This window comes from Heteronotia binoei, chromosome 15 (genome assembly GCF_032191835.1).
Source record: "Heteronotia binoei isolate CCM8104 ecotype False Entrance Well chromosome 15, APGP_CSIRO_Hbin_v1, whole genome shotgun sequence".
NCBI classification, from domain to species: Eukaryota; Metazoa; Chordata; class Lepidosauria; order Squamata; family Gekkonidae; genus Heteronotia; species Heteronotia binoei.
The window spans coordinates 12,996,756-13,021,150 of NC_083237.1; the positions used below are offsets into that span (position 1 = coordinate 12,996,756).

Here is a 24,395-nt window from a genome sequence, read left to right on the forward strand (position 1 = left end):
AGAGAACTGGGTTTGATTCCCCACGCCTCCACTTGCAGCTGCCGGAGTGACCTTGGGTCAGTCAACTCTCTCGGAGTCGTCCTTGAAAGGGCAGCTTCTGTCAGAGCTCTCTCAGCCCCACCTACCTCACAGGGTGTCTGTTGTACGAAAGGGAAAGAAGATTGTAGGCCACTCTGAGATGCTGAGAGTCAGAGTGCAGGGTGGGATATAAATCCAATATCATCCTCTTAACACATGCACACAAAATAGCCACTGACGTGTGTGGGCTGGCTATGAATGCTGCAAGTAGCTGCAGTGCTCCCTGAGAGGGAGAAACACCTCCGTAAGTGCTATAAACTTTAATTAGGACCAACTTTAAAAAATTAACCAAGTAACAAACGAGCATTTCTGGGCTCCCAGGTGCTTCTTCAGAGAAACAGTCAATAAAAATAATAATTAAGAAAATGGCCCCAGAGTGTGTGTGGGGGGGGAGGGGTATAAGTTCAGCCCAGTAACTAGTGGTGGTCTCCGTGATTCTGAGGCTCTGGCCACAAGTCCAGGATGGGGGCACAATCTCTGCTGCCTCCCCTCCCAAATAGGGCTGAACAAGGGATAACCCTTGCCCCACTTGAGGAGGGCAGAAGCCCCTTCAGGTAAAAGCAGAGCAAGCACCCCTCACGTGTGCAGCCTGGGGTAACCACCACCCCTACCATATCCAAAATATGTTTTTATTTTTTTGGCTCTCAAACATCCGGCATTTCTTTTGTGTGGCACCACACCCAACATTTATTTTCCCTCTCTTTCTCTTCTCGTTTTTCTATTTTGTTTTTTGGTTTTGGTTTTTAAGCCTAAATCATCCATCTTGAAGAAGAGTTCTGTGCAATCTGGTAAAGTGCTTGCCATTTGGTGATTTCTTAGTCAGCCCTAATCAAATCACCGGCAGTGGCGTTTTGAGTTAAAGGAAGTCATTCTTCACAGCGACGTGGCCCTAACGCAGGTGGCCAAACTGCAGCTGGGGAGCCGCACAATATATGTGATTCTCAACACCCCCACCGCCGGGTCAGCTGGCTCAGAGAAGACGTTTGTCTCTTTAAATCACTTCACCGAGCCAAGCAGGCCAGCAACTTAGAGAATGCATTTAAAGTTAAAGTTGCTTTTCCCCCACCCCTCCCTCCATAACCATTTCCTTCCTTCCTTCCTGTCCTGCAGCTCTCAAACATCAGACATTCACCTCTTGCAGCTCTCAAACATCTGCCAGAGACCGCGGGAGACAGATTAAACCACAGTGAACATAATAAAGGCAGTTAACAAAAGTCAGTACAAAATTATCCAACAATGCATCACAGAAGAAACAATTCATGGTAGTCCTGCGATCCAGGTTAAAACGGATAAAAGGAAGTACTTCTTCACCCAAAGGGTGATTAACATGTGGAATTCACTGCCACAGGAGGTGGTGGCGGCTACAAGTATAGCCACCTTCAAGGGGTTTAGATAAACATATGGAGCAGAGGTCCTTCAGTGGCTATTAGCCACAGTGTGTGTGTGTATATATAAAAAATTTTTGCCACTGTGTGACACAGAGTGTTGGACTGGATGGGCCATTGGCCTGATGCAACATGGCTTCTCTTATGTTCTTAATAGTCAACCACCTTCCACAATAATAATAATTTTGTATTAACTGCCTTTACTATATTTACTGTGGTTCAGTCTTGTCTTCTGCTGTGCTACTGAAACTTTAAAGACCGCGGTTTCCCCATTAGTGCTTATCTTTTGGCTCTCCAACATCTGACATTTATTCTATGTGGTTCTTACATTAAGCAAGTCTGCCCTGACAGATCCATTATGAGGAATGATGGGTGGTGAGGGTGGTGGAAGAAACCCAGGCTACTGCAGGTGGGAGTACCCTGGATTTGAGCCCAGTAGCATCCTAAGAGACCAACAAAATTGTCGGGGCATGAATTTGGGGAATCAAAGCCCCCTTGGTCAGATACGAGTAAGAATGGAGATCCCTGAGTCAGATATTGACCGAGAGAGCTTTGACTGTCAACAACTCATACCCTGAAAATCTTGTTGGTTTCTTAAGCCGTTATAACATAGCCTCCCTCTGAAATTATCTTCACGCAGGTAGGAACAGTATTTAGCACCACCTAGGGGCGAGACTCTTGTAGTGCAGAGATCCTAACAGAAGTTCAACTGAACAAAATTGGAGTCCAGTAGCACCTTCAAGGGCTTTTTTTTGTAGCAGGAACTCCTTTGCATATTAGGCCATACCCCCCTGATGTAGCCAATCCTCCAAGAGCTTGGAATTCTAGCAGGGGCTCCTTTGCCTATTAGGCCACACGCCCCTGCTGTAGCCAATCCTTCAAGAGCTTGGAATTCTAGCAGGGGCTCCTTTGCCTATCAGGCCACACACCCCTGATGTAGCCAATCCTCCAAGAGCTTGGAATTCTAGCAGGGGCTCCTTTGCCTATTAGGCCACACGCCCCTGCTGTAGCCAATCCTTCAAGAGCTTGGAATTCTAGCAGGGGCTCCTTTGCATATTAGGCCACAAACCCCTGATGTAGCCAATCCTCCAAGAGCTTGGAATTCTAGCAGGGGCTCCTTTGCATATTAGGCCACACACCCCTGATGTAGCCAGTCCTCCAAGAGCTTGGAATTCTAGCAGGAGCTCCTTTGCATATTAGGCCACACGCCCCTGCTGTAGCCAGTCCTTCAAGAGCTTGGAATTCTAGCAGGGGCTCCTTTGCATATTAGGCCACACACCCCTGATGTAGCCAATCCTCCAAGAGCTTGGAATTCTAGCTGGGGCTCCTTTGCATATTAGGCCACACACCCCTGATGTAGCCAATCCTCCAAGAGCTTGGAATTCTAGCAGGAGCTCCTTTGCATATTAGGCCACACGCCCCTGCTGTAGCCAATCCTTCAAGAGCTTGGAATTCTAGCAGGGGCTCCTTTGCATATTAGGCCACACACCCCTGATGTAGCCAATCCTCCAAGAGCTTGGAATTCTAGCTGGGGCTCCTTTGCATATTAGGCCACACACCCCTGATGTAGCCAATCCTCCAAGAGCTTGGAATTCTAGCAGGGGCTCCTTTGCATATTAGGCCACACGCCCCTGCTGTAGCCAATCCTTCAAGAGCTTGGAATTCTAGCAGGGGCTCCTTTGCATATTAGGCCACACACCCCTGATGTAGCCAATCTTCCTGGAGCTTACAGGACTCTTCTTACAGGGCTACTGTAAGCTCATTGGAGGATTGGCTACATCGGGGGGTGTAGCCTAATATGCAAAGGAGTTCCTGCTACAAAAAAAAAAAGCCCTGACCAACCAAGTTTAATTCTGGGTATAAGCTTTCGTGCGCATATGCACTTTTTCAGATGCGGGCACACAAAAGCTTGTACCCAAAACTTGGCTGGCCTTAAAGGTGCCACTGGACCCAAACTGTGTTGTGTCGCTTCAGACTAACACGGCTAACCACCTGAGGCCTATCAAAGCAGAATTCTTGATTGCCAACGGCAAGGATTCCCCCCCTAGGAGAACGCAGTGGAACGGAGTTCCGGAGCCTCTCTGTGGAAACAAAATTTTCAAAAACAAATAAGTTCACGAGGGGCACCTGTGCGTTTCTCCTTCACTTCCCTCTCGAGATTTCCAGTACCTCTTTTTCCAGAAAAAAGGCCTTGGCCAATGAGATAACTGCCATCACTGACGTGCTCTAGGAGCAGAGACCGTGCCAGCAGCAAACTCCTCACCATGGAAGCTATCAAATCCATTCCAGCGGCTCTAAAGAAAGTTCTCCTGTCCGTCTGTGATTATAGAAGCGGGCAACTGCCAAGCCACCCAGTGGATGACGGCCCAGGCTTCATTCTGCTTGGAAGGCTGCAGAGCTAACGAGGCCCGGCCTAGAAGAAAGGGATTCCCAAGTAGATTTAAGCCCAGCGAGGGCAGGGCTGTGGCCACAGAGTCACGTGGTTTAAGTTTCTTTGGTGGCAACAACAATCGTGAGCGTGTCAATTTTGGGTCAGCACATCTTGCAGAAGATCTCCCAGGTAGCAAAGAGAAAGGTCAGGAAATAACCGGTTGTGAGAAGCAGTGTGAGGCACCAACGACCTTCCCTATGCCACGAAAAACGCCGGAGGCAGCTCTGTTGCACTCCCAGGTGAGTTCATTGCTGGGGAGAGGAGAGGGAGAGGCCCGGCCTTGCCAAGTGTGAGCCTCTCCATGACTCTAGGCCAGAGAGGAGACACAGCAATCATGTTGGCATCTGGCACTTCCGGCTACCGTCGGCGTCACCGCTGGTCCGTCCAGCGGGCGTAAGCGTTGCGCAGCTGGTCCCAGAAGAGCAGGCTGAGGATGGTGTGGGGCCCAATCCGGAAGTAGGAGGCCCCCAGGCCCTTGTAGATCCCGAGGAAGCCCTCTGTGCGGATGATTTTAGCCAGGCAGTCGAGAAGACCCTTATACATCAAGCCCTGCGGCAGAACGAGAGACAGAGTCATTTGGAAAACAAACAACAACATACAGGGCAGTGACATTTCTTCTCAGGAACATACGGAGGTGCTGACTGAGGTCATCGATGTCAGTATTGTCTGCTCAAGACTAGCCGGCAGCTTTCCAGGGTTTCAATATTCAGGGGTGGCCAGCGGTAGCTCTCCAGATGTTTTTTTGCCTACAACTCCCATCAGCCCCAGCCAGCATGGCCAATGGCTGGGGCTGATGGGAGTTGTAGGCAAAAAAAATAATCTGGAGAGCTACCGTTGGCCACCCCTGCAATAGCATTCAAAACCTCACCAGTTGAATTATCACTCTCACACAAAAAGTGCGTAAAGAAACATTTAGTGCACCATTTATAATAAGTCCATACAGCAAAATAATAGAAAGGACATCCTCACAGCACTCCCCCAGTCTGTTTTCCTAAAGTGTGTCTCAGAGGCACCAACTTCAGCCACTTCTCACAATCTGGAATCTGGGAGAAGACAGGGGCGTCCATCGTTCTGCTCAACTTCTCACAAAGAGATCAAAAGACCATATTTCCTGGATTTCCTCCAGTTTCATTGGTTTCACCCTTTGTCAGTCTTTTCTCAATGCCGCTTCAACTGGAGCCACAGTACAATGAATTCAGTCACGGATCAACGCATACACGCTCAAATCTGTGCTGTCAGTAGAGAGACTCGAGAGCGTAGGTGTTGATCCGTGACTGAATCCATGGTACTGTAGAGTTGGAAGGGATCTCCAGGGTCATCTAGTCCAACCCCCTGCACAATGCAGGAAACTCACAAATACCTGCCCCTAAATTCACAGGCTCCACATTGCTGTCAGATGGCCATCTAGCCTCTATTTTAAAACCTCCAAGGAAGGCGAACCCACCACCTCCTGAGGAAGCCTGTTCCACCGAGGAACCGCTCTAACGGTCAGGAAGTTCTTCATAAAGTTGAGGCAGAAACTTCTGCTTTAATTTCAACTCATTGGTTCTGGTCCTACCTTCTGGGGCCACAGAAAACCACCACCCTGTTCTGTCTCTCAACAGGGGAGAAGGTGTTCCTATCTCCATCCCTTCCCTGTCCAGCCTAGCCAGGCATCGCCGTAGCCTATCCTCCCGCCCCTCTCAATGCTCACCTGGCCCTCAGGCCCCACAGGCTGGTTGTAGAGGCGGGTGCTGGCCACATCAAAGGGGGTCATGGCAATAGCGATGGTGAAGCTGCTGGTCATCCCGGCACTCAGGGCCACCTGCCAGCTGTCTTTGGGAAAGATCTGGGGGGCAGAAGGGGGCAGAGTCAGTTAGAATGAAAACAGAAGTCAAGTTTCTAGCCCTCAGGAATAAAAAAAAAGTAAGCTGCGAGATTCAAGTGCAGGAACACCTTAGAGCTGTATGGAACACCAGTGTATGAAGGAGAAGGAGATTGGATTTATATCCCGCCCTTCACTCAGAGCAGCTTACAATCTCCTTTCCCTTCCCATCCGTGCAAGACACCCTGTGAGGTAGGTGGGGCTGAGAGAGCTCTGAGAGAACTGCTCTTGAGAGAACAGCTCTGAGAGAATTGTAAGCAGTGATTCCTCTAAGCCGAGTTAGCGTGAGCTAGCTCACAGTTTTTTAGCCTCCACTCACCCATTTTTGTTTGGCCCCAGAGCAAACTAGCGTATGCAGCAGCTCACAGCTTTAATGGCAGCAGCTCACAAAGTGGAATTCTTGCTCACAAGGCTCCATAGCTTAGAGGGAGTACTGGTGGGAACCTTGTTGCTCTTAACAGGGCTACTGGACTTGAACCTTGCTCTACCAAAAAGCCACATGGCTGCCCTCTGAAAGGATCTCTTCTTTCTCATGAACCAGTATGGGAACCAAAGACCACACGGATTGCAACAGAGAGGCACACGCACACCCAAACCCCATCTCAGCATAATGTATGGGTACCGTGTGTGTGAGTGTGTGCGCGCGCAAAATGCCGTCAAGTTGCAGCCAACTTACATCAACCTCAAAGGGCTTTCCAGGCAAATGAGTAAGCAGAGGTGGCTGACCACGGCCTTCCTCAGCAGAGCCTTCCTTGGTGGGCTCCCATCCAAGTACCAACCCCGCTTAGCTTCTGAGATCATCCTGCATCTCGCTGCAACTCCTACCCCCCCAGTGAATCCGTGTGCCTAGTGCCAGATTAAACCCCGTGGAGAGGACTGCCCCAGGCAGTCAAAATCTCAGGGCCCCCCTTGCAAATTATCTGAGTCGGAGCAACCACCCACAACCCCCACTGCAGCCTGCAGACACCTTCTCAAAAGCCCCTTTGACAAAGCTGCAGGGGAAAGGCGGAGAGAGGCAAACCTGGCGACAACGCCGGCAGCAGCCGCACCAGGCAAGCTGGGCAAAGAGCAGCTGAGTTGCTGGCTGGGAGGGCTGCAGGCAGGGGGGAAACTGGGGGGGAAATGCCAGCCTGGGGCCCCTCAAGGCACGGGGGCCCATAGGCCAGTGCTACTTGGCCTAATTGTTAATCCAGCCACGAGCGCGACCCACTCTTATTGAGCCTTGGAGAACCTATCTCTGTGATGAATCAATAAGATAACCAGAGGAGACCACATCTATTAGGGCAGAGACTGGCATACACAGGCACACAGCCTGCTCAGTTTTGGTGGGGATAGCTTTGGTTCCCCTCTCCCCCGACCAAACCCCTCAGCTGTTTCTGCAAACATTCGTCCACGTTACCCCAAGGTTTCCAATGAACTCCTTGGAAGAAGAGAAAGTCGTCAACTGCGTGGCAGACCCCACCATGACTCGAGGAACGGCAGAGATCGCCCCACGCCACAGCCCTGCCAGGCCGTGCTCTCTGTGGATCATCACCAGAGCGCGGAACATCCCCTAGGTCCAAGAGAGAAAGATTAATAACATTTTTAATCATGACTGGTACTCTCAGCGGTCTTTACAGGGTAGACCCAGATCACCTCGATAGGCTAGCCATACGTATGAACATCTGAAGCTGCCTTATACCGAATCAGACCCTCGGTCTATCAAAGTCAGTATTGTCTACTCAGACTGGCAGCGGCTCTCCAGGGTCTCAGAGGTTTTTCACGCCTATTTGCCTGGACCCCTTTATAGTTGGAGATACCGGGGATTGAAGCTGGGACCTTCTGCTTACCAAGCAGATGCTCTACCACTGTCCCTCCCACATATGAAACTGCCTTCTACTGAATCAGACCCTCAGTCCATCAAAGTCAGTATTGTCTACTCAGACTGGCAGCGGCTCTCCAGGGTCTCAAACTGAGGTTTTTCACACCTAATTGCCTGGACCCTTTTATAGTTGAAGATGCCAGGGATTGAACCTGGGACCTTCTGCTTACCAAGCAGATGTTCTACCACTGAGCCACCATCCCTCCCCTTAAAGACATATGAACATATGAAGCTGCCTTATACCGAATCAGACCCTCGGTCCATCAAAGTCAGTATTGTCTTCTCAGACTGGCAGTAGCTATCCAGGGTCTCAAGCGGAGGTTTTTCACACCTATTTGCCTGGACCCTTTTATAGTTGGAGATGTCGGGGATTGAACCTGGGACCTTCTGCTTACCAAGCAGATGTTCTACCACTGAGCCATCATCCCACCCCATACATCCTGTTCAAGGTGTCATCAACATGATAGCCATTAGGGTGTGGGGACAGAATGGCAGACTAGGACCTCGGGTGACTTGGGTTCGAGTCTCTGCTTCTACCATGTGATGTAATGTTTCTTTAAGTTGCTTCTGCTGTAATTAACACACCTGCAGCCTGTTAACCTTAGTATGACGCAGCTCTCTTCCTCAGATATAAATCTGACTGTAGCATGAGCTTTTGACAAACACAGCTCTCTTCATCAGGACCGGATCTACATATTTTTTGAGGGGGGGGGGCAAAATTAAAAAACGGCACCCTCTTATGGGCCATTCTATCTTATGCTCCCATAGAATACAATGGGCTCCATACCCAATTTGGTGCCCCCCCTCCGTTGGTGCGTGGGGCAAGCACCCCCCCTCTGCCCCTCTCCTAGATCCGGCCCTGCTCTTCATCAGATGCATCTGACGAAGAGACCTGTGTTTCTCAAAAGCTTATGCTAAAATCAAATTTGTTAGTCTTAAAGCTGCTACCGGACTCTTTATAACTTTGTTCAGGAGCTCTTTGCAAGAGGTTCCGTGAAGCCTGTATGGAACTTGTCCTGCATTTGTCTTACAACTGCCCGGTGGGAGGAGACGGCGAGAACAACAACATCCTTGTTTCCAGCCCTCCCTCTTTGGACACATCGCCACAGAACTCTCTTGTGATGACCCCCTAGAGAGGCCTGGATGCTGGGCAACTCGGAGAGTTGCCAAGATAATACTGGTTGCCAACACGCTGCTTCCCTGGGAGAACCAGCCCCTCGGCACACACATGAAGCTACGGGCCACCCGTTCTTAAAGGGCTAGTGTGCCAGGTAAGAAGAAGATGACGCTGGATTTATAACTCGCCCTAAACTCTGAATCTCAGAGCGGCTCACAATCTCCTTTATCTTCCTCCCCGACAACAGACACCCTGTGAGGTGGGTGGGGCTGAGAGAGCTCTTACAGCAGCTGCCCTTTCAAGGACAACCTCTGCCAGAGCTATGGCTGACCCAAGGCCATTCCAGCAGCTGCAAGTGGAGGAGTGGGGAATCAAACCCGGTTCTCCCAGATAAGAGTCCGCTCACTTAACCACTACACCCAACTGGCTCTCTATTAGAGCTATGGCTGACCCAAGGCCATTCCAGCAGGTGCAAGCGGAGGAGTGGGGAATCAAACCCGGTTCTCCCAGATAAGAGAGCTCTGGCCGACCCAAGGCCATTCCAGCAGCTGCAAGTGGAGGAGTGGGGAATCAAACCCGGTTCTCCCAGATAAGAGTCTGCACACTTCACCGCTACACCCAACTGGCTTTCAGAGCGAGGCCAACATACCTCATGCTGGTACTGATGCCCGACGGCGATCTCAGCGGCTGATTGCGCCTGGATGTGGGTCTTGACCTTGGGAGAAGAGTGCAGGCACATGACACTTGAAGTGGACTGGTTCAAACAAACGTACATTTGCTTCCCTCACAGCTATTAGGCAGCAAGGATACCCATTTCTTCAGAAATCTTAAGGCACGAATGTGCTTCTCCAATGCACCTTCCTGGTACTAACAAGGGGCAGATGGTCTCATACTATCAAGAGTCGCCTTAAAAACTCAGCGGAAATGTGGAAGAAGTTGTGGAAGGTTCGTTGAACCTATGAATCTGCCTTCTACTGAATCAGACCCTGGGTCCATCAAAGTCAGTATTGTCTACTCAGACTGGCAGCGGCTCTCCAGGGTCTCAAGCTGAGGCTTTTCACACCTACTTGCCTGGACCCTTTTTAGTTGGAGATGCCGGGGATGGAACCTGGGACCTTCTGCTCACCAAGCAGATGCTCTACCACTGAGCTACCCTCACAGCCGATTTATGGCAACCCCAAGTGAGGTTTTCAAGGCAGAAGACTTCAGAGGTGGCTTGCCATTGCCTGCCACTGCACAAGCCTGGCCCATCCAATGAAAGTAGCATTGCATTCAAAGGCATCCCCCTGCAGAATCTTCCTTCAACCAGTGATGGAAGGAGGATGCAGGAATGGATGGACCACAAGGACATGTGATACGTATATAGTCAACATACAGCCCCTTTGCTCATAGATTATGGTGCAAGAATTTTAAAGACTTTCTTTTCAGCGCTGGCTGGCGAAAGAAAGGGCGGGTTCCAACTCCGTGTGACCTGTTCCTTATCTAAACAACAGCAACAACGTCATGCCATCAACAAGGGAACCGCCCTTTGCAATTAGAATGACGCAACAGATGGTGCAGGTTGCAAAATATGGAAACAAAAGTGATCGTGCACAGGCTGGTATCAACTTGAAAGACCAAAGAGGATGCTTTTTGCTGAAATGTTGGATGAGAAGAGAGGAAGTTGCAGCTGATGAAAGCCGGCCACTTCCAAAAAACCAGCTCAGCCTCTTTTCACTTTCTTTTGCTCCAAGGCCAGCCCGGTCGCTAGGCAAAGAAAGAGGCTATCTTGAGGTTTGGGGGGTGATACCATACTGTCAGCTCATCTATTAATGATGCCATCTGAATGTTCCATCTTAGGGACCACAGTGTCTTCCAGGAAGGGCACTCCAAATCAGGGGGGGCATCAGCTATCGAGTCTTTCAAAAGAGTTTAAAAGTTCACTAGTTGAAAACAGGAAGATGTTTCCACAAGACAGGGTCGGGATTTTCCAAAAAAAGTTTACTGGAAGGCCAAACCTCGGCAAGAGGAAATACAATAGCCAGTCCCAAGGAAACTCTGCGTTTCTGATCAACTACTAAGAACAGAAGAGAAGCCATGTTGGGTCAGGCCATTGGCCCATCCAGTCCAACACTGTGTGTCACACAGTCGCCAAAAAACCTAGGTGCCATCAGGAGGTCCATCAGTGGGGCCAGGACACTAGAAGCCCTCCCACTGTTGCCCACCCAAACGCCAAGAATGCAGAGCATCACTGCCCCAGACAGAGAGTTCCAACAATACGCTGTGGCTAACAGCCACCGATGAACCTCTACTCCATATGTTTATCCAATCCCCTCTTTAAGCTGTCTATGCCTGTAGCCGCCGCCACCTCCTGTGGCAGTGCATTCCATGTGTTCATCACCCTTTGAGTGAGGAAGGACTTCCTTTTATCCATTCTAATCTGACCGCTCAGCAATTTCATTGAATGTCCACGAGTTCTTGTATTGTGAGAAAGGGAGAAAAGTACTTCTCTCTCTACGTTCTCTACCCCATGCGTAATCTTGTAAACCTCGATCATTTCACCCCCCAGTCGACATTTCTCCAAACGTGGAGAGGTCGTTAGCTCAGAGTGCGCTGCTAATAACACCAAGGTTGTGGGTTTGACCTTGTGACCACTGGATTGTGACTTGACGGCCCAGGCGAGCCTGATCTCATCAGATCTTGAAGTCTTAGCAGGGTCAGTCCTGGTGAGTACTTGGATGGGAGACCACCAAGAATACCCAAGGTTGTATGCAGAGGTAGGCAGTGGTAAATCCCCTCGGAATGTCTTTTGCCTTGAAAACTCCACAGGGTCGCCATACCTCCGCTGTGACTAGATGCTACTTTCCACCAAAAAAAGTCTCTAGCAAGTGCTAGCCTAAACTTGGCAAAACTATGGAAAAAACTATGGCCAGGGAAGGCTTCGCTTTTAATAGGACTTCAGAGTGCCATTTATTCCCTCATCTGTCATATTCCAAAATATCTAGATTTGAATCCAGTAGCACCGTAGAGACCAACAAGATCATTGGGGTATAAGAGTCAAAGCTTCCTTCTTCAGTCATGGTTATAAATTAAGGGCGGGAAGGTACTGACTGGATATTAGGAAATACTTTTTTAACAGTAAGAGCTTTTCAGAAGTGGAATCAGCTCCCTTAGGGAGGTGGTGAGCTCCCCCTCGCTTTAAGCAGCAGATGGACAAACACCTCTCAGGGATGCTCTAGGCCAGGGGTGGGGAACTGTGGCTCTCCAGATGTTTTTTTGCCTACAACTCCCATCAGCCCCAACCAGCATGGCCAATGGCTGGAACTGATGGGAGTAGTAGGCAAAAAGCATCTGGAGAGCCACTGTTCCCCACCCCTGCTCTAGACAAAGGGTGGCCAACTGGCTTAACTGAAGAGCCACATAGAATAATAAGAAGAAGATATTGGATTTATATCCTGCCCTCCACTCCGAAGAGTCTCAGAGCAGCTCACAATCTCCTTTACCTTCCTCCCCCACAACAGGCACCCTGTGAGGTGGGTGGGGCTGGAGAGGATTCTCACAGCAGCTGCCCTTTCAAGGACAACCTCTGCCAGAGCTATGGCTGACCCAAGACCATTCCATCAGGTGCAAGTGGAGGAGTGGGGAATCAAACCCGGTTCTCCCAAATAAGAGTCCGCACACTTAACCACTGCACCAAGCTGGCTCTCAGTCAGATGTTTGAGAGCTGCAAGACAGACGAAGGAAGGAAGGCAAATAGATGGGGGAGGGAGAAGGGAGAGAGGTGGAAAGAAAGCAACTTTAAATGCATTCTCCAAGCTGCTGGCTGGCTTGGAGAAGTGATTTAAAGAGACAAATGCCTTCTCCAAGACAGCCGATGGGGCAGTGGGGCTTTTGAGAGCCACACAATATGTGTGAAAGAGCAGCACGTGGCTGCCGAATTGCAGTTTGGCTACTTCCATCCTAGGCTGATCCTGCATTGAGCAAGCAGATGGCTGGACTAGATGGCCTGTATGGCCCCTTCCAGCTCTGGGAGTCTTAAGACTCACTCTATGGTATTGGACAAAGGGAGATTCAACTCATGAAAGCTCATACTCTGAAAATCTTGTCGGCGCAACTGGACCCAAACCTTGCTCTCCTCTTGCAGACCAATGAGGTCACCCTCTGGCATTCCAAAAAGCATACAAGCCATTGAAATAAGAAGATATTGGATTTATATCCCGCCCTATGAATCTCAGAGTGGTCACAATATCTCCTTTACCTCCCCCACCCCCCCCGGCTCACAACAGACACCTTGTGAGATCTTGGGGTCATGGTAGATAACTCACTTAAAATGTCAAGACAGAGTGCGTTTGCAATAAAAAAGGCCAACACCATGCTGGGAATTATTAGGAAGGGAATTGAAAACAAATCATCCAGTATCATAATGCCCCTGTATAAATTGATGGTGTGGTCTCATTTGGAGTACTGTGTGCAATTCTGGTCACCGCACCTCAAAAAGGATATTATAGCATTGGAGAAAGTCCAGAAAAGGTCAACTAGAATGATTAAAGAGCTGGAACATTTTCCCTATGAAGAAAAGTTGAAACGCTTGGGGCTCTTTAGCTTGGAGAAACGTCGACTGCGGGGTGACATGATAGAGGTTTACAAGATAATGCATGGGATGGAGAAAGCAGAGAAAGAAGTACTTTTCTCCCTTTCTCACAATACAAGAACTCGTGGGCATTCGATGAAATTGCTGAGCAGACAGGTTAAAACGGATAAAAGGAAGTACTTCTTCACCCAAAGGGTGATTAACTTGTGGAATTCACTGCCACAGGAGGTGGTGGCGGCCACAAGCATAGCCACCTTCAAGAGGGGGTTAGATAAAAATATGGAGCAGAGGTCCATCAGTGGCTATTAGCCACAGTGTGTGTGTGTGTGTGTGTGTGTATATATATATATATATACACACACACACACACATATATATATATATATACACAAACATTATATATATATAATTTTTTTTTTTTGGCCACTGTGTGACACAGAGTGTTGGACTGGATGGGCCATCGGCCTGATCTAACATGGCTTCTCTTATGTTCTTAGGTTGGGCTGAGAGAGCTCTCCCAGAAGCCGCCCTTTCAAGGAGAACTCCTACGAGAGCTATAGCTGACCCAAAGCCATTCCAGGAGCTGCGAGTGGAGGAGTGCGGAATCAAACCCGGTTCTCCCAGGTAAGAGTCTGCGCACTTCACTACTACACCAAGCTGGCTCTCAGATGTGACTCAAGCGCAAGCAAGTTGCACTTGCAATCTGAGAAATGTGGGGAGACGAGGAAAAGCTCACCCCCAGCCACCAATCCCATGTCTCTCTCAAGCGGACAGCCCACCCTCCTCCAGACCCCAAGACTCACCAGGTAGATGGGGCTGCTGGTGACGGCTCCCATCACGCCAGCCAAGGCCCCGGCCAAGGTGCTGCGCAGAGGGCTGAGCTGTCCGTCGGGGCCGCGGGTGTAGCCGGCTGACTCGGCGACACTGTAGGAGCCCAGGCGGATGCCATTCATGCCAAACTGGTACACCAAGGCGGGCATCAGGCCCCGCTGGAGTGCCGCCAGCCCGTCCACCCGCCCGATGGTATAGAAGGCGTGGAAGACATTGCGGTAGTGGCGGGTGTAGGTGCCAGGAGGCTGGAGCTCCCCTTGCAGCTGCATCCGGGTCTTCACCACCTCCAGCGGGTTGGTGAAGACGCAGGCCCCGCAAGCTGCCACCCCGCTAAGAAGAAAGTCCATGATAGTGGGGTAGGGGGTACTTGGGAAGGAGACAACGGATTAGGGGTGGTGGGGAATGATGGAGGATTCTCTTGGGGAGGGGGCTAGAAGTTATCAGAGCAGGCCTGGAAGGGCGATGGAGACCTGGCTGGGGGTATTCTGATGGAGATCTCTCTGCCAACGGAGACCGTGGGTCACTGTTACAAGACCGCAGGTGACCAACGTTCCCTCTAAGCTGCAGAGCCTTACGTGCAAAAATTCTACTTTATGAGCTACTGGCATTCAAGTTGTGAGCCGCTGCATCAATTATTGCGCTCTGGGCCTGAGCCAAGACAAAAACCATATGAGCTGGGAAGTAAAAATCTGTGAGTTAGCTCCCGCTCGCTCAGCTTAGAGGGAACACTCCAGGTGACCCCAGCAAATGACAGCTTTAGGAAACCGAAAGCTGGGAAGGTTCAAAGGAGGGGGCAGAAAAGGCAGCTAGGGGGTGGTCAAGTTCTGGGAAGCATAATTCTTGCACAACTTGAAGCAAAGAGGGCTTAAATGCATAGGGAAAGGCAAGGGGTTAGGAAGACCGGGGTGCACGGATTTCAAGGGCTGGGGGCGACAAAGAGCAGGAAGAGAGCTGATGGGCAGACACAGGGAAATCACAATGTGGAGCTACAGTAACCAGCTGGAAGCCATGGGGCTCGCAGGTACCAAACAGGGAGGGGGGGGCAGATTAAAAGCAGAGAAGCTGGGATTAGAAAAAAGGGAACCAATCCATCGGGTGCCACTTTCGGGGCGAGTCAAGAAGCGCTAATGGAAGATCCCCTTCTTTGATGGGGGGTCTCCGACGGGAACAGAAGGGAGAGCTCTTTTTCTCTCCAAGGGAAACTGAGGCGGGGGGGGGGAATCCTGGTTGCAGAGGCTGGAGCGGGGGAAGGATGAGAAACAGCGGCAAAGGTGGAAGGGAGGGAGGCAACTGCGGCTGGAAGGGGCCCCGATCCCAGAGGGAAGCCCCGGGCGCTCACATGCCCGCTGCGCAATGTCTCACATGCTCGCCTTGCCTTCCGCTCGCTCGCTCTCGCCTCTGAGCCGGCCCAGCTGCAGCCGGCCAAGGTGCCGGCACCTCCAGCCTCAGCCACGCCCTCCAGCCGGCACGGCCGGCCAATGGCTGAGCCGCTTCCCCTCGCGTCGCTCCGCCGGCTCCGCCAATAGGACGAGAGATGCCCCAGGGGCCCCCTTGGCGCATCTCTCCGCGGCGACGGGCAGAGGGCGCACCTGCATGCCCAGGATGGGCGGAGCTTGTGGGTGACACGGGGTCTTCTCTGGTCGTGTGAACGAGGGCGGAGCCAGGCGGGCGTGTGTGTGTGTGTGGTTTGTCGCTATTTGTTTGTATCCCCGCCTTGCTCTTTGATTCAAGGCGGCTCGAGTTCTCAGGAAGCCACCGGGCCAAACCGAATTCGGGAGAAATTTGTCTTTTGGTCAATCCCACGCTCGCTTTTGCGATTCCTGATATCCATCTTGGTCCTTTCTCAAAGCAAAAAAACAAAAAAAGGGGGGGGGGACGTCGTCTGTGCCCCTGTGCATGCAAAAGGGGTTACTCATCAGCAACACCTCTTAGAAAAGACACAAGGGCGGAGGCCTGGATTCCAGATTGGGCAAAGTTGAGTGGCAGCACCTCACAAGGGGATTGCAACATTAATGTTCATTAAGAAAGAGAGCGATTGCATCAAAAAACCAAAATGTAGCGGTCCTATATCTTCTTCCCCCACAACAGACGCCCTGTGAGGTGGGTGGGGCTGAGAGAGTTCTCACAGAGGCTGCCCTTTCAAGGACCACTCCTGCAACAGCTATGGCTGACCCAAGGCCATTCCTGCAGGTGCAAGTGGAGGAGTGGGGAATCAAACCCAGTTCTCCCAGATAAGAGTCCACACACTTAACTACGACACCAAACTGATGCGGATTTCCATGTCTGCTTTATATGTTTTGGTTATTTCCTCCTTTTCTGTTGGCAAAAAATATTAGAAAGCTTACGTCTTAAGAGTTCAGCAAAATTCTCACGGGGTTTGAGCAATGGAGCCCAGAAGCCAGGATTTGGGGGGAGGGGGTAAGAACGAAAGAGCACAATAAAATGTAGATGTTCTGGAGCTCCTGCCCAAAATGAGGCCTGACCCCGCTTATCTTCCAAGTTCAAGTTAGCCTGGGCTGTCAAGGTCAGACCTCTGTTTGTCTGTTTGCTGTATTATCCTGCTCCCGCCATACTGTCTTCTATGAATGCAACACCCTTGTCAATCACATCTAACACGTTTGGCGTTTCAGGCTTCCGTAACCCGAGTCCCATTATGTTTATCAGACGTCACATACTATTGATTTCATTGACAAATTTCACAGAGAAAGATGGACAAAAATAAAACTAAAACGGTCAAGTTATGAGTTCGCCTGATTAGTTTTGACTCCGCATGTCCAGCCAAAGTTTTTTCCCTTTGTTTCCTCAGCTGACCAAAGGGATCCTGTAATTACCACTGCCTTCCAAGAAGTGACAAGCCACGGAACTGATACCGATGAGACACACCGGTGAAACTGAACTGCTCCGTTGACCTCTACGGAAGAAATTAAATCGTTCGTGTAGACCAGTGTACGACTGCGTACATACCATGTTATGCAGTGCTCTTTAGCTATGCTAAAATTCATGTCAGCTCTTTTCAGGGCCATCAGTTTTTGCCTTGGTTTTTAATAAATATTTAAACCACCCGTAGTGGGGGGAAATATTAACAAGGCCCTTCCTGACTGTCCCATCAGTCAAAGCTAGATTGGTGAGTACACGAGAACAGGGACTTTTTATTGGCAGCCCCACGATTATGAAACCGCTTACCCAGGGAGTTGCACCTGGACCCCTCACTTTTAGAGGCTTTAAGAGGCAGCTATAGATATTCATTTGGGATTGCATTTGATTGAGTCGCTAACAGTCCTAAATAGTGTTTTTTTAAAAAAATGCATTTTATCTGTATTACAAGCCATCTTGAGTCCCAGAAGGTAGAAGATGACCGCAGATTTATACCCCGCCCTTGTCTCTGAATCGGTCTCAGAGCGGCTTACAATCTCCTTTCCCCATAATCTCCTTTCCTGTGAGGTGGGTGGGGCTGAGAGGGCTCTCACAGCAGCTGCCCTTTCAAGAACAACTCCTACAAGAGCTCTGGCTGACCCAAGGCCATCTCAGCACCTGCAAACTGAAAGACAACAAATAAATTGTTTTAAATAAGTGAAATGAATGTGTTTGCTATTGTGACAAAATTAACATGGGGGAACTTTTTAAAGGTCACTAAATAGGACTTTGAAAGATGTGGATAGTTTCAAAGAGTAGCCAAGTCAGGTCTGCAGTAGAACAGATGGATTTGAGTCTAGAAGCCCTTCAGAGACCAATGCGGTTTGGGGGATATGAGCTTTTGACAGTCAAATCTCTGTTTTGTCAGCTACTTCATATCTGATGAAGGGATAGACAACTCTTGAAAAGCTTAAATCTTGTTGATACCTAAGGTGCTACTGAACTCAGAACTGGCCAAATATGGTAAATTAAATCATGCTCCAGTGAGGACACTGGATCATTTTTTAAAAAGCATTTTTTACAATTTTGGTTTTCTGCTGTAAAACCGACATTGCTGAGTTATTGGAGCCCAACTTTCCCAGCATCCCATGGAATATGCAAGAACTGTGTTGCCCCTCACACCTGGGCCAGATGGGGTTCCACCGTTCTCACGCCATTTCAGTTTGCGGTCGGCTCAATTCAACGTATAATTTCAGTTACGACACCTTTGTGGATTAGGCAAGAGCCCGTCTCGCGTTTCATGATGCTTCCCAAGGAGGCGAGAGGAGAGCCAATGCAAACGCATTGAACGAGTCCCTGCGGTTTTTGCTACCTTCACAATGGCGACCTGTGTGATATAACACCCATTATCATAGTCAACCCAGGTTCTGATTAGTTGGCAGCACTGTATAATTTCAGTATTAAGCAGAAAGGAGGGTGGCGTTGAATTTCCAACAAGGGAGTTAAGGGTTAGTCTTTCTGCAAGAAAAAAGACCGTTTGTGAAGAGTACAGCTGACCTTCCCTTTGTGGCCATTCCATAGGCCAAGACTGTTCCCACACGCACCTGCGGGAAGAAACACGAGCCCTGCTTGGCTCAAAAATAACGCTTATCCCAAGGGTGTCAAACATGTGGCCCAAGGGCCAAACTGCCCCCCCCCCCGAGGGCTCCTATCAGGCCCCCAAGGAACTGGCTCTTGTCTGCTTCCTTCTCCCTCTCTCTTGCTTCCTTCTGCATCTCAGCTTGCTTTACAAGGCTCGCTCAATTGCACAGGAGCTACAGAGCAAAACCTCAATTTCCTCCATTGGCTGACACTCCTCCCCCTCCTGGTCCACTGCGGAGGGAGGGAAAGAGCCAGAGCTTCCCTGGGTCCCATGGGAAAGATATAAAAAAAGCACCTTTAAGACCAACAAGTGCTATTGTTTTAAGCATGTTTTATTTTAAGTTAAAAAAAAACTTTAGTCGTGTTTGTCTGTGTCCTTTAAAAAGTTTCTATATCTGCAACCTAAATAGGTCCACACATGGCCCAGCCCAATCGGGCCCGGCTCGGCCCAATAAGATCTCATTTATGTCAGATCCATCCCTCATAACAAATGTTCGATACCCCTGGCTTATCCACTTGAACCTACGGAGGCGACCGGCTCTACCATCTTGAAGGGCTTGTCATATAGAGGATGGGGTGGAATTGTTCTCTGTGGCCCCGGAAGGTAGGACCAGAACCAATGGGTTGAAATTAAATCAAGAGAGTTTCCGGCTCAACATTAGGAAGAACTTCCTGACCGTTAGAGCGGTTCCACAGTGGAACAGGCTTCCTCCTTTGGAGGTGGCGGGCTCTCCTTCCTTGGAGGTTTTTCAACAGAGGCTAGATGACCATCTGACAGCAATGAAGATCCTGTGAATTTGGGGTAGGCATTTGTGGGTTTCCTGCATTGTGCAGGGGGTTGGATTAGATGATCCTGGAAGTCCCTTCAAACTCTATGATTCTACCTGATTGGGAGGGGGGGGGCGAGGAAAGGTGCTTTCACATATACCGAATACACTTCTGATGCCGTCTGCAACTGGTTTTTACTGTGTGCCGGAGCAGTATCCACTTGCCAGAGCGATCTCTAAAGTAGACAGAAAGTGGCTGGCAAGTGACTTAAGACAAACGGCAAGAAAAATCGGAATGAGTTCTTCCTTGTGACACCTTGCACTCAAAAGCACAGGAAATTCAGGACTCCCCCCTCCCCAGTTTCTGAGACCCAAAAGATGAGGATGATTGCCTTGGGGTTGGGGGGGGGGGGGGGAAGAGGTCGAATAAAGCAGGAAAAGTGTGCAAAGAGCAGCAGGTATAGTACAGGGCTAGCAGCCCCGTGGCGCAGGGTGGTAAAGCTGCAGCACTGCAGTCCGAGCTCTCTCCTCACGACCCGAGTTCGATCCCAGCGGAAGCTGGTTCAGGTAGCCGGCTCAAGGTTGACTCAGCCTTCCATCCTTCCGAGGTCAGTCAAATGAGTCCCCAGCTCACTGGGGGGGAAAGTGTAAAAGACTGGGAAAGGCAATGGCAAACCACCCTGTAAAAAGTCTGCTGTGAAAACGTTGTGAAAGCAACGTCACCCCAGAGTCAGAAACGACTGGTGCTTGCACAGGGGACTACCTTTACCTTTAGAGCCCCATGGCGCAGAGTGTTAAAGCTGCAGTACTGCAGTCCTAAGCTCTGCTCACGACCCGAGTTTGATCTCGGTGGAAGCTGGGTTTTCAGGTAGCTGGCTTGAGGTTGACTCAGCCTTCTATCCTTCCGAGGTCGGTCAAATGAGTACCCAGCTTGCTGGGGGGAAAGTGTAGATGACTGGGGAAGGCAATGGCAAACCGCCCTGTAAAAAACGTCTTGCCCTGAAAATGTCGTGAAAGCAACGTCACCCCTGTCAGAAACGACTTGTGCTTGCACAGGGGACTACCTTTACCTTTATAGCACAGGGAGAACTGGAAATGCCCATAAACGTGTGCTGGGTTACAAAATATTTACATCGGCATGCTTTGTGCATGTCCCAGGTGGAAGACTATACAGCCAAACTTGTGTGCTAACAGCTTGTAGTCGTAAGCCTGTATAGATCCATCTCTCAAAGCTCCAAAGTTTGGCGGCTCGGCAGGGCTGGATTAAACCCCGTGGAGGCCCCGGGGCGGTCCATATCTTGAGGAGCCCCTCTCAGATCATCTCAGTCGCAGCGCCCCCCCCCCCATCTCCAACCCCTTGACAAAGCTGCGGGGGAGAGGCAGAGAGGAGCAAAAGTGGCGACCACACCAAGTTCGCAGCTGCACCAGGCGAGTCGGGTAAAGAGTGGCTCAGTAACGCTGGCTGCGCGTGCAGGCTGGGAGGGCTGCAAGCAGGGGGGAAACTGGGGGAGGGGAGGGGAGCCGGCCCAGGGCCCTGAAAGGCACGGGGGCCTATAGGCCAGTGCCTACTTGGCCTAATTGTTAATCCAGTCCTGCGGCTGTGCAGCTGGCACCCTCTAAGGCTCAATCCAACCAGGGTCACAGCCCTGGAGCAAGTTGTCAAAGCCCCCAATCTTGCCTTCCGCTCTCCCTTCTCCCTCTCGCAGAGGCGGGGTGTGTGTGTGTGTGTTTCAAGGCGATGCTGGCAAGGGTAGATACCCTGTAGCCGCCTTACAATGAAGCAGCCCCTTTGGTCGATTGAAGACAGTACCGACTACTCAAAACGGGCAGCAGCTGTCCAGAGACTCGGGCAGAGACCCTTCCCCTCCCCCACTGTCAGATCCTTTAAAGCGGCCAATGCTGCGGAGTGAACCAGGGACGCGTTCTGTTGTTTGCAAAGGGGCAGCTCTTCCACTGAGCCCATGGCCCCTCCCCATAGTCAGCAGCAGGACCCCCAAGAGACGTTGAGCTGCCATCTATGCAGAGCAACTCCTTGCGCCAGTCGGCATGCCGGGAAACCGGCAGACATGGGGGGAGGGGGGCACCGTGCTAGCTGAGCTCGTGAACTTGCTTTTTTGGCCAAAAGGGCAGCCCCGTTTAAAGGAGACAAATGGGCAAAGCTTTACCATCCCCGGTGGCGTTCAAGTCCCGTCTTACAATCACCGAAGAAAAGAAATCTTTGTGGCATCATCTAAGACGGAGGTCCCCAATCCTCGGGCTGTGGACCGGTCCATGGCCTGTTAGCAACCTCCCCCACAACAGACACCCTGTGAGGTAGATTAAGATATTGGATTTATATCCCACCCTCCACTCCGAAGAGTCTCAGAGCGGCTCACAATCTCCTTTACCTTCCTCCCCCACAACAAACACCCTGTGAGGTAGATGAAGATATTGGATTTATATCCCACCCTCCACTCCAAAGAGTCTCAAAGCGGCTCACAATCTTCTTTACCTCCCTCCCCTCCCCCACAACAGACACCCTGTGAAGTGGGCGGGCCTGAGAGAGCTCTCACAGAAGCTGCCCTTTCAAGGACAACCTCTGCCAGAGCTCTGGCTGACTCAAGGCCATTCCAGCAGGTGCAAGTGGAGGAGTGGGGAATCAAACCCGGTTCTCCCAGATAAGAGTCCGCACACTTCACCACCACACCAAACTAAGAAAAATAAAGTGCACAATTGTATCATCCCGAAACCATCGCACACACCCCTCTCCTCCCTGTGGAAAAATTGTCTTCCACAAAACCGGTCCATGGCGCTGGTCCAAGAGACTGCAGATCATTCCCCCCCTCCCCCGCCAGACGAGCAGACTCAAGGCAGCCTGGGTTTTTTTTCCGCTCCATTTTATTTGGAATTAGAAAAGTCCACAGTCACCGCGTGACCTACAGAGTTTGCATATTTCCTTACTCCAACTTTATGTTTTTAATTCCTTCCTTTCTTCTTTAAGGCCAAGAGTGTCCCTTCACTTTTTTTTTTTTGTAAATTGTTTTTCTACCCCTACCACCCCCTGCCCTCACAAACTTGGTTAAGGGTCTTCCCCCCCCCCTTTCTTTTGCCTTGTCATAAGGACAGGGCAGTGTGGGGTGGGGAAGAGTATCAGATCAGGGAACGGGGGGAGCCACCGTGCTCACTTCCCTCCCCCCTTTCACACACATGCGCGCACCCACACCCACCCACACACGCAGACACGCACACAGAAATCCAGAAGTCACAGTTTGTTTGTTTGTTTTTAAATCTGGAATTGAATGCAGGACGGGGGCAGGAGACTAGAAACGGAAGCAGGGGGGCAAAAAATAAAGAGCATCTGTCTTTTTTCTTTTTGTTCAACGTTGCATATTTTCCTAACTTCTCAAAGCAAGTGCAACTTGAGGAAGACACGAGGGGAGCAAAAGCAAGAAAGGGGGAAGGGGGGAGGAAGGGGAGAAAATGGAAAAACAAACAAACAAAAAAAGCGCAAAGGGCTTCTACTAAAGGGTAGGTGTGCTAGGGTTGAACTGAGCAGAGGAGGGCGGAAGGGAAGCCGGCCGAACTGAGCAGAGGAGGGCAGAAGGGAAGCCGGCCGAACTGAGCAGAGGAGGGCGGAAGGGAAGCCGGCCGAACTGAGCAGAGGAGGGCGGAAGGGAAGAGCAGAGGAGGGCAGAAGGGAAGTCGGCCGAACTGAGCAAAGGAGGGCAGAAGGGAAGCCGGCCGAACTGAGCAGAGGAGGGCAGAAGGGAAGAGCAGAGGAGGGCGGAAGGGAAGTCGGCCGAACTGAGCAAAGGAGGGCAGAAGGGAAGCCGGCCGAACTGAGCAGAGGAGGGCAGAAGGGAAGCCTGCTGAGCGGCGACGTTTCAAAGTGCTGCCTTGCTTGTAAAGAAGGTTTATTCCGGCCCAGGGACCCAAACGTTTTGCTCCTAAGATGCTGCTTCACAGACCCTGCTCGTTTTCCCCACCCCGCCTTTCCTGTCCATCTCGGCAACGCTTAAAAAAAAATCTACTGGAATTGCCTGCAGGGAGGCAAAGAAGTGGGATTCTTTCGGTCAGCTTGCAGAGTGCGGTCACGGCCGCCTCCCTCAAGCTGCCAAGTGGGTCTGGAAGACCTCAGAGCCATCCGCCAGCTCTCCATCTTCCGTGCACGAGCCCCAAAACGCTCAGTCCCTCTGCGGAGGGATTTTGAACATGCGCCGAACTATTCCGCACCTGGAAGGACGGAGCAAACGTGGGGAAGGGGGAGGGTCTCACCTGCTCCTTTTGTTGAGGGCTTAAGAGAAGGGCTGGGATTGATCGTTGCCCTGAATTTGGCATGGAGGGGGGAAAGGAGAGAGGGGGGGGGGACTCGCCACGAGGCTTTTTTTTTTTTCCGTTTGTGTGCTTACAACCTAGCCTGCTTTGGCTCAGTGGTGGGGAGGAAAGGAGGAAGCGGGGGGGGGAGGGAGGCTATGGCTTTTGATCAGTCAATGGATTGCACAGAGTCACAGAGAAAAAAAAATAGATATATATGAGGAGTGCAGGAGTCGGCCGCATCCCGACAGCGAGAGGAGGCTGGGCAGAGCGCCGGCGGTGCTGAGGAAGCCGCCGCGGTGCCAGAAGGAGGTGGGAGCCGGGCCTGGCCGGGAAGTGCCGCGTTTCCCCTCCCCACCCAGCTCAGAACTTCTTGGGGCCCCAGACGGACGTCTGCTTGGGGACGACGCCTGAACCGAAGACTGGGAACTCCTCAGCGCTGCTCACGTCTGGAGCCTGAAAACGTACAAGGAGAAGAAGAGTCAGCTCGAGAGAAGGCGACACCTGGACCAGGGGGGACCAAACTGGCTTCTGCTAAGAGCCACAAGGAATGAACGTCAGATGTGGGAGGGAGGGAGAGAGGGAGGGAAGAAGAGGTGGGAAAAAAGCAACTTTTAATTGCGTTCTGCTGGCCACCTTGGTTTAGCAAAGTGATTTTAAAGAGACTCTCCAAGCCAGCTGATGGAGGGAGGGAGGAAAACAGA

At 50.8% G+C, this 24,395-nt stretch overlaps 2 protein-coding genes across 3 annotated transcripts in view; both read right to left on the minus strand.

Annotated features, from left to right (window-relative positions):
• Positions 1–4,213: 4,213 nt before the first annotated feature.
• On the minus strand, positions 4,214–14,495 carry SLC25A35 (solute carrier family 25 member 35). The gene is made up of 5 exons (XM_060256824.1): positions 14,110–14,495; positions 9,386–9,451; positions 7,158–7,310; positions 5,588–5,722; positions 4,214–4,443 (listed from the first exon to the last, which is right to left on the minus strand). Exons 1-5 carry the CDS (start codon positions 14,482–14,484, stop codon positions 4,264–4,266), a joined length of 909 nt encoding a protein of 302 aa, XP_060112807.1. The 5' UTR covers positions 14,485–14,495; the 3' UTR covers positions 4,214–4,263.
• Positions 14,496–22,256: 7,761 nt separating this feature from the next.
• The window catches only part of LOC132583767 (vigilin-like), a 123,822-nt gene continuing 121,683 nt past the window's right edge, over positions 22,257–24,395 (minus strand). For both annotated transcript variants that reach the window (XM_060255420.1, XM_060255421.1), the window contains exon 28: positions 22,257–24,147. In XM_060255420.1, coding sequence (XP_060111403.1) covers positions 24,055–24,147 — 93 coding nt within the window. In that variant the 3' untranslated portion in view covers positions 22,257–24,054. The remainder of the gene's footprint in view (positions 24,148–24,395) is intronic.

Coding starts and splice junctions, on each gene's coding strand:
- SLC25A35 (XM_060256824.1), bottom strand. CDS start 14,484: ATGGACTTTCTTCTTAGCGGGGTGGCAGCTTGCGGGGCCTGCGTCTTC. Junction 9,452..14,109: donor CCAGCAGCCCCATCTACCTG/GTGAGTCTTGGG, acceptor TCTTCTCCCAAG/GTCAAGACCCACATCCAGGC. Junction 4,444..5,587: donor CTGTGGGGCCTGAGGGCCAG/GTGAGCATTGAG, acceptor GTTCTGCCGCAG/GGCTTGATGTATAAGGGTCT.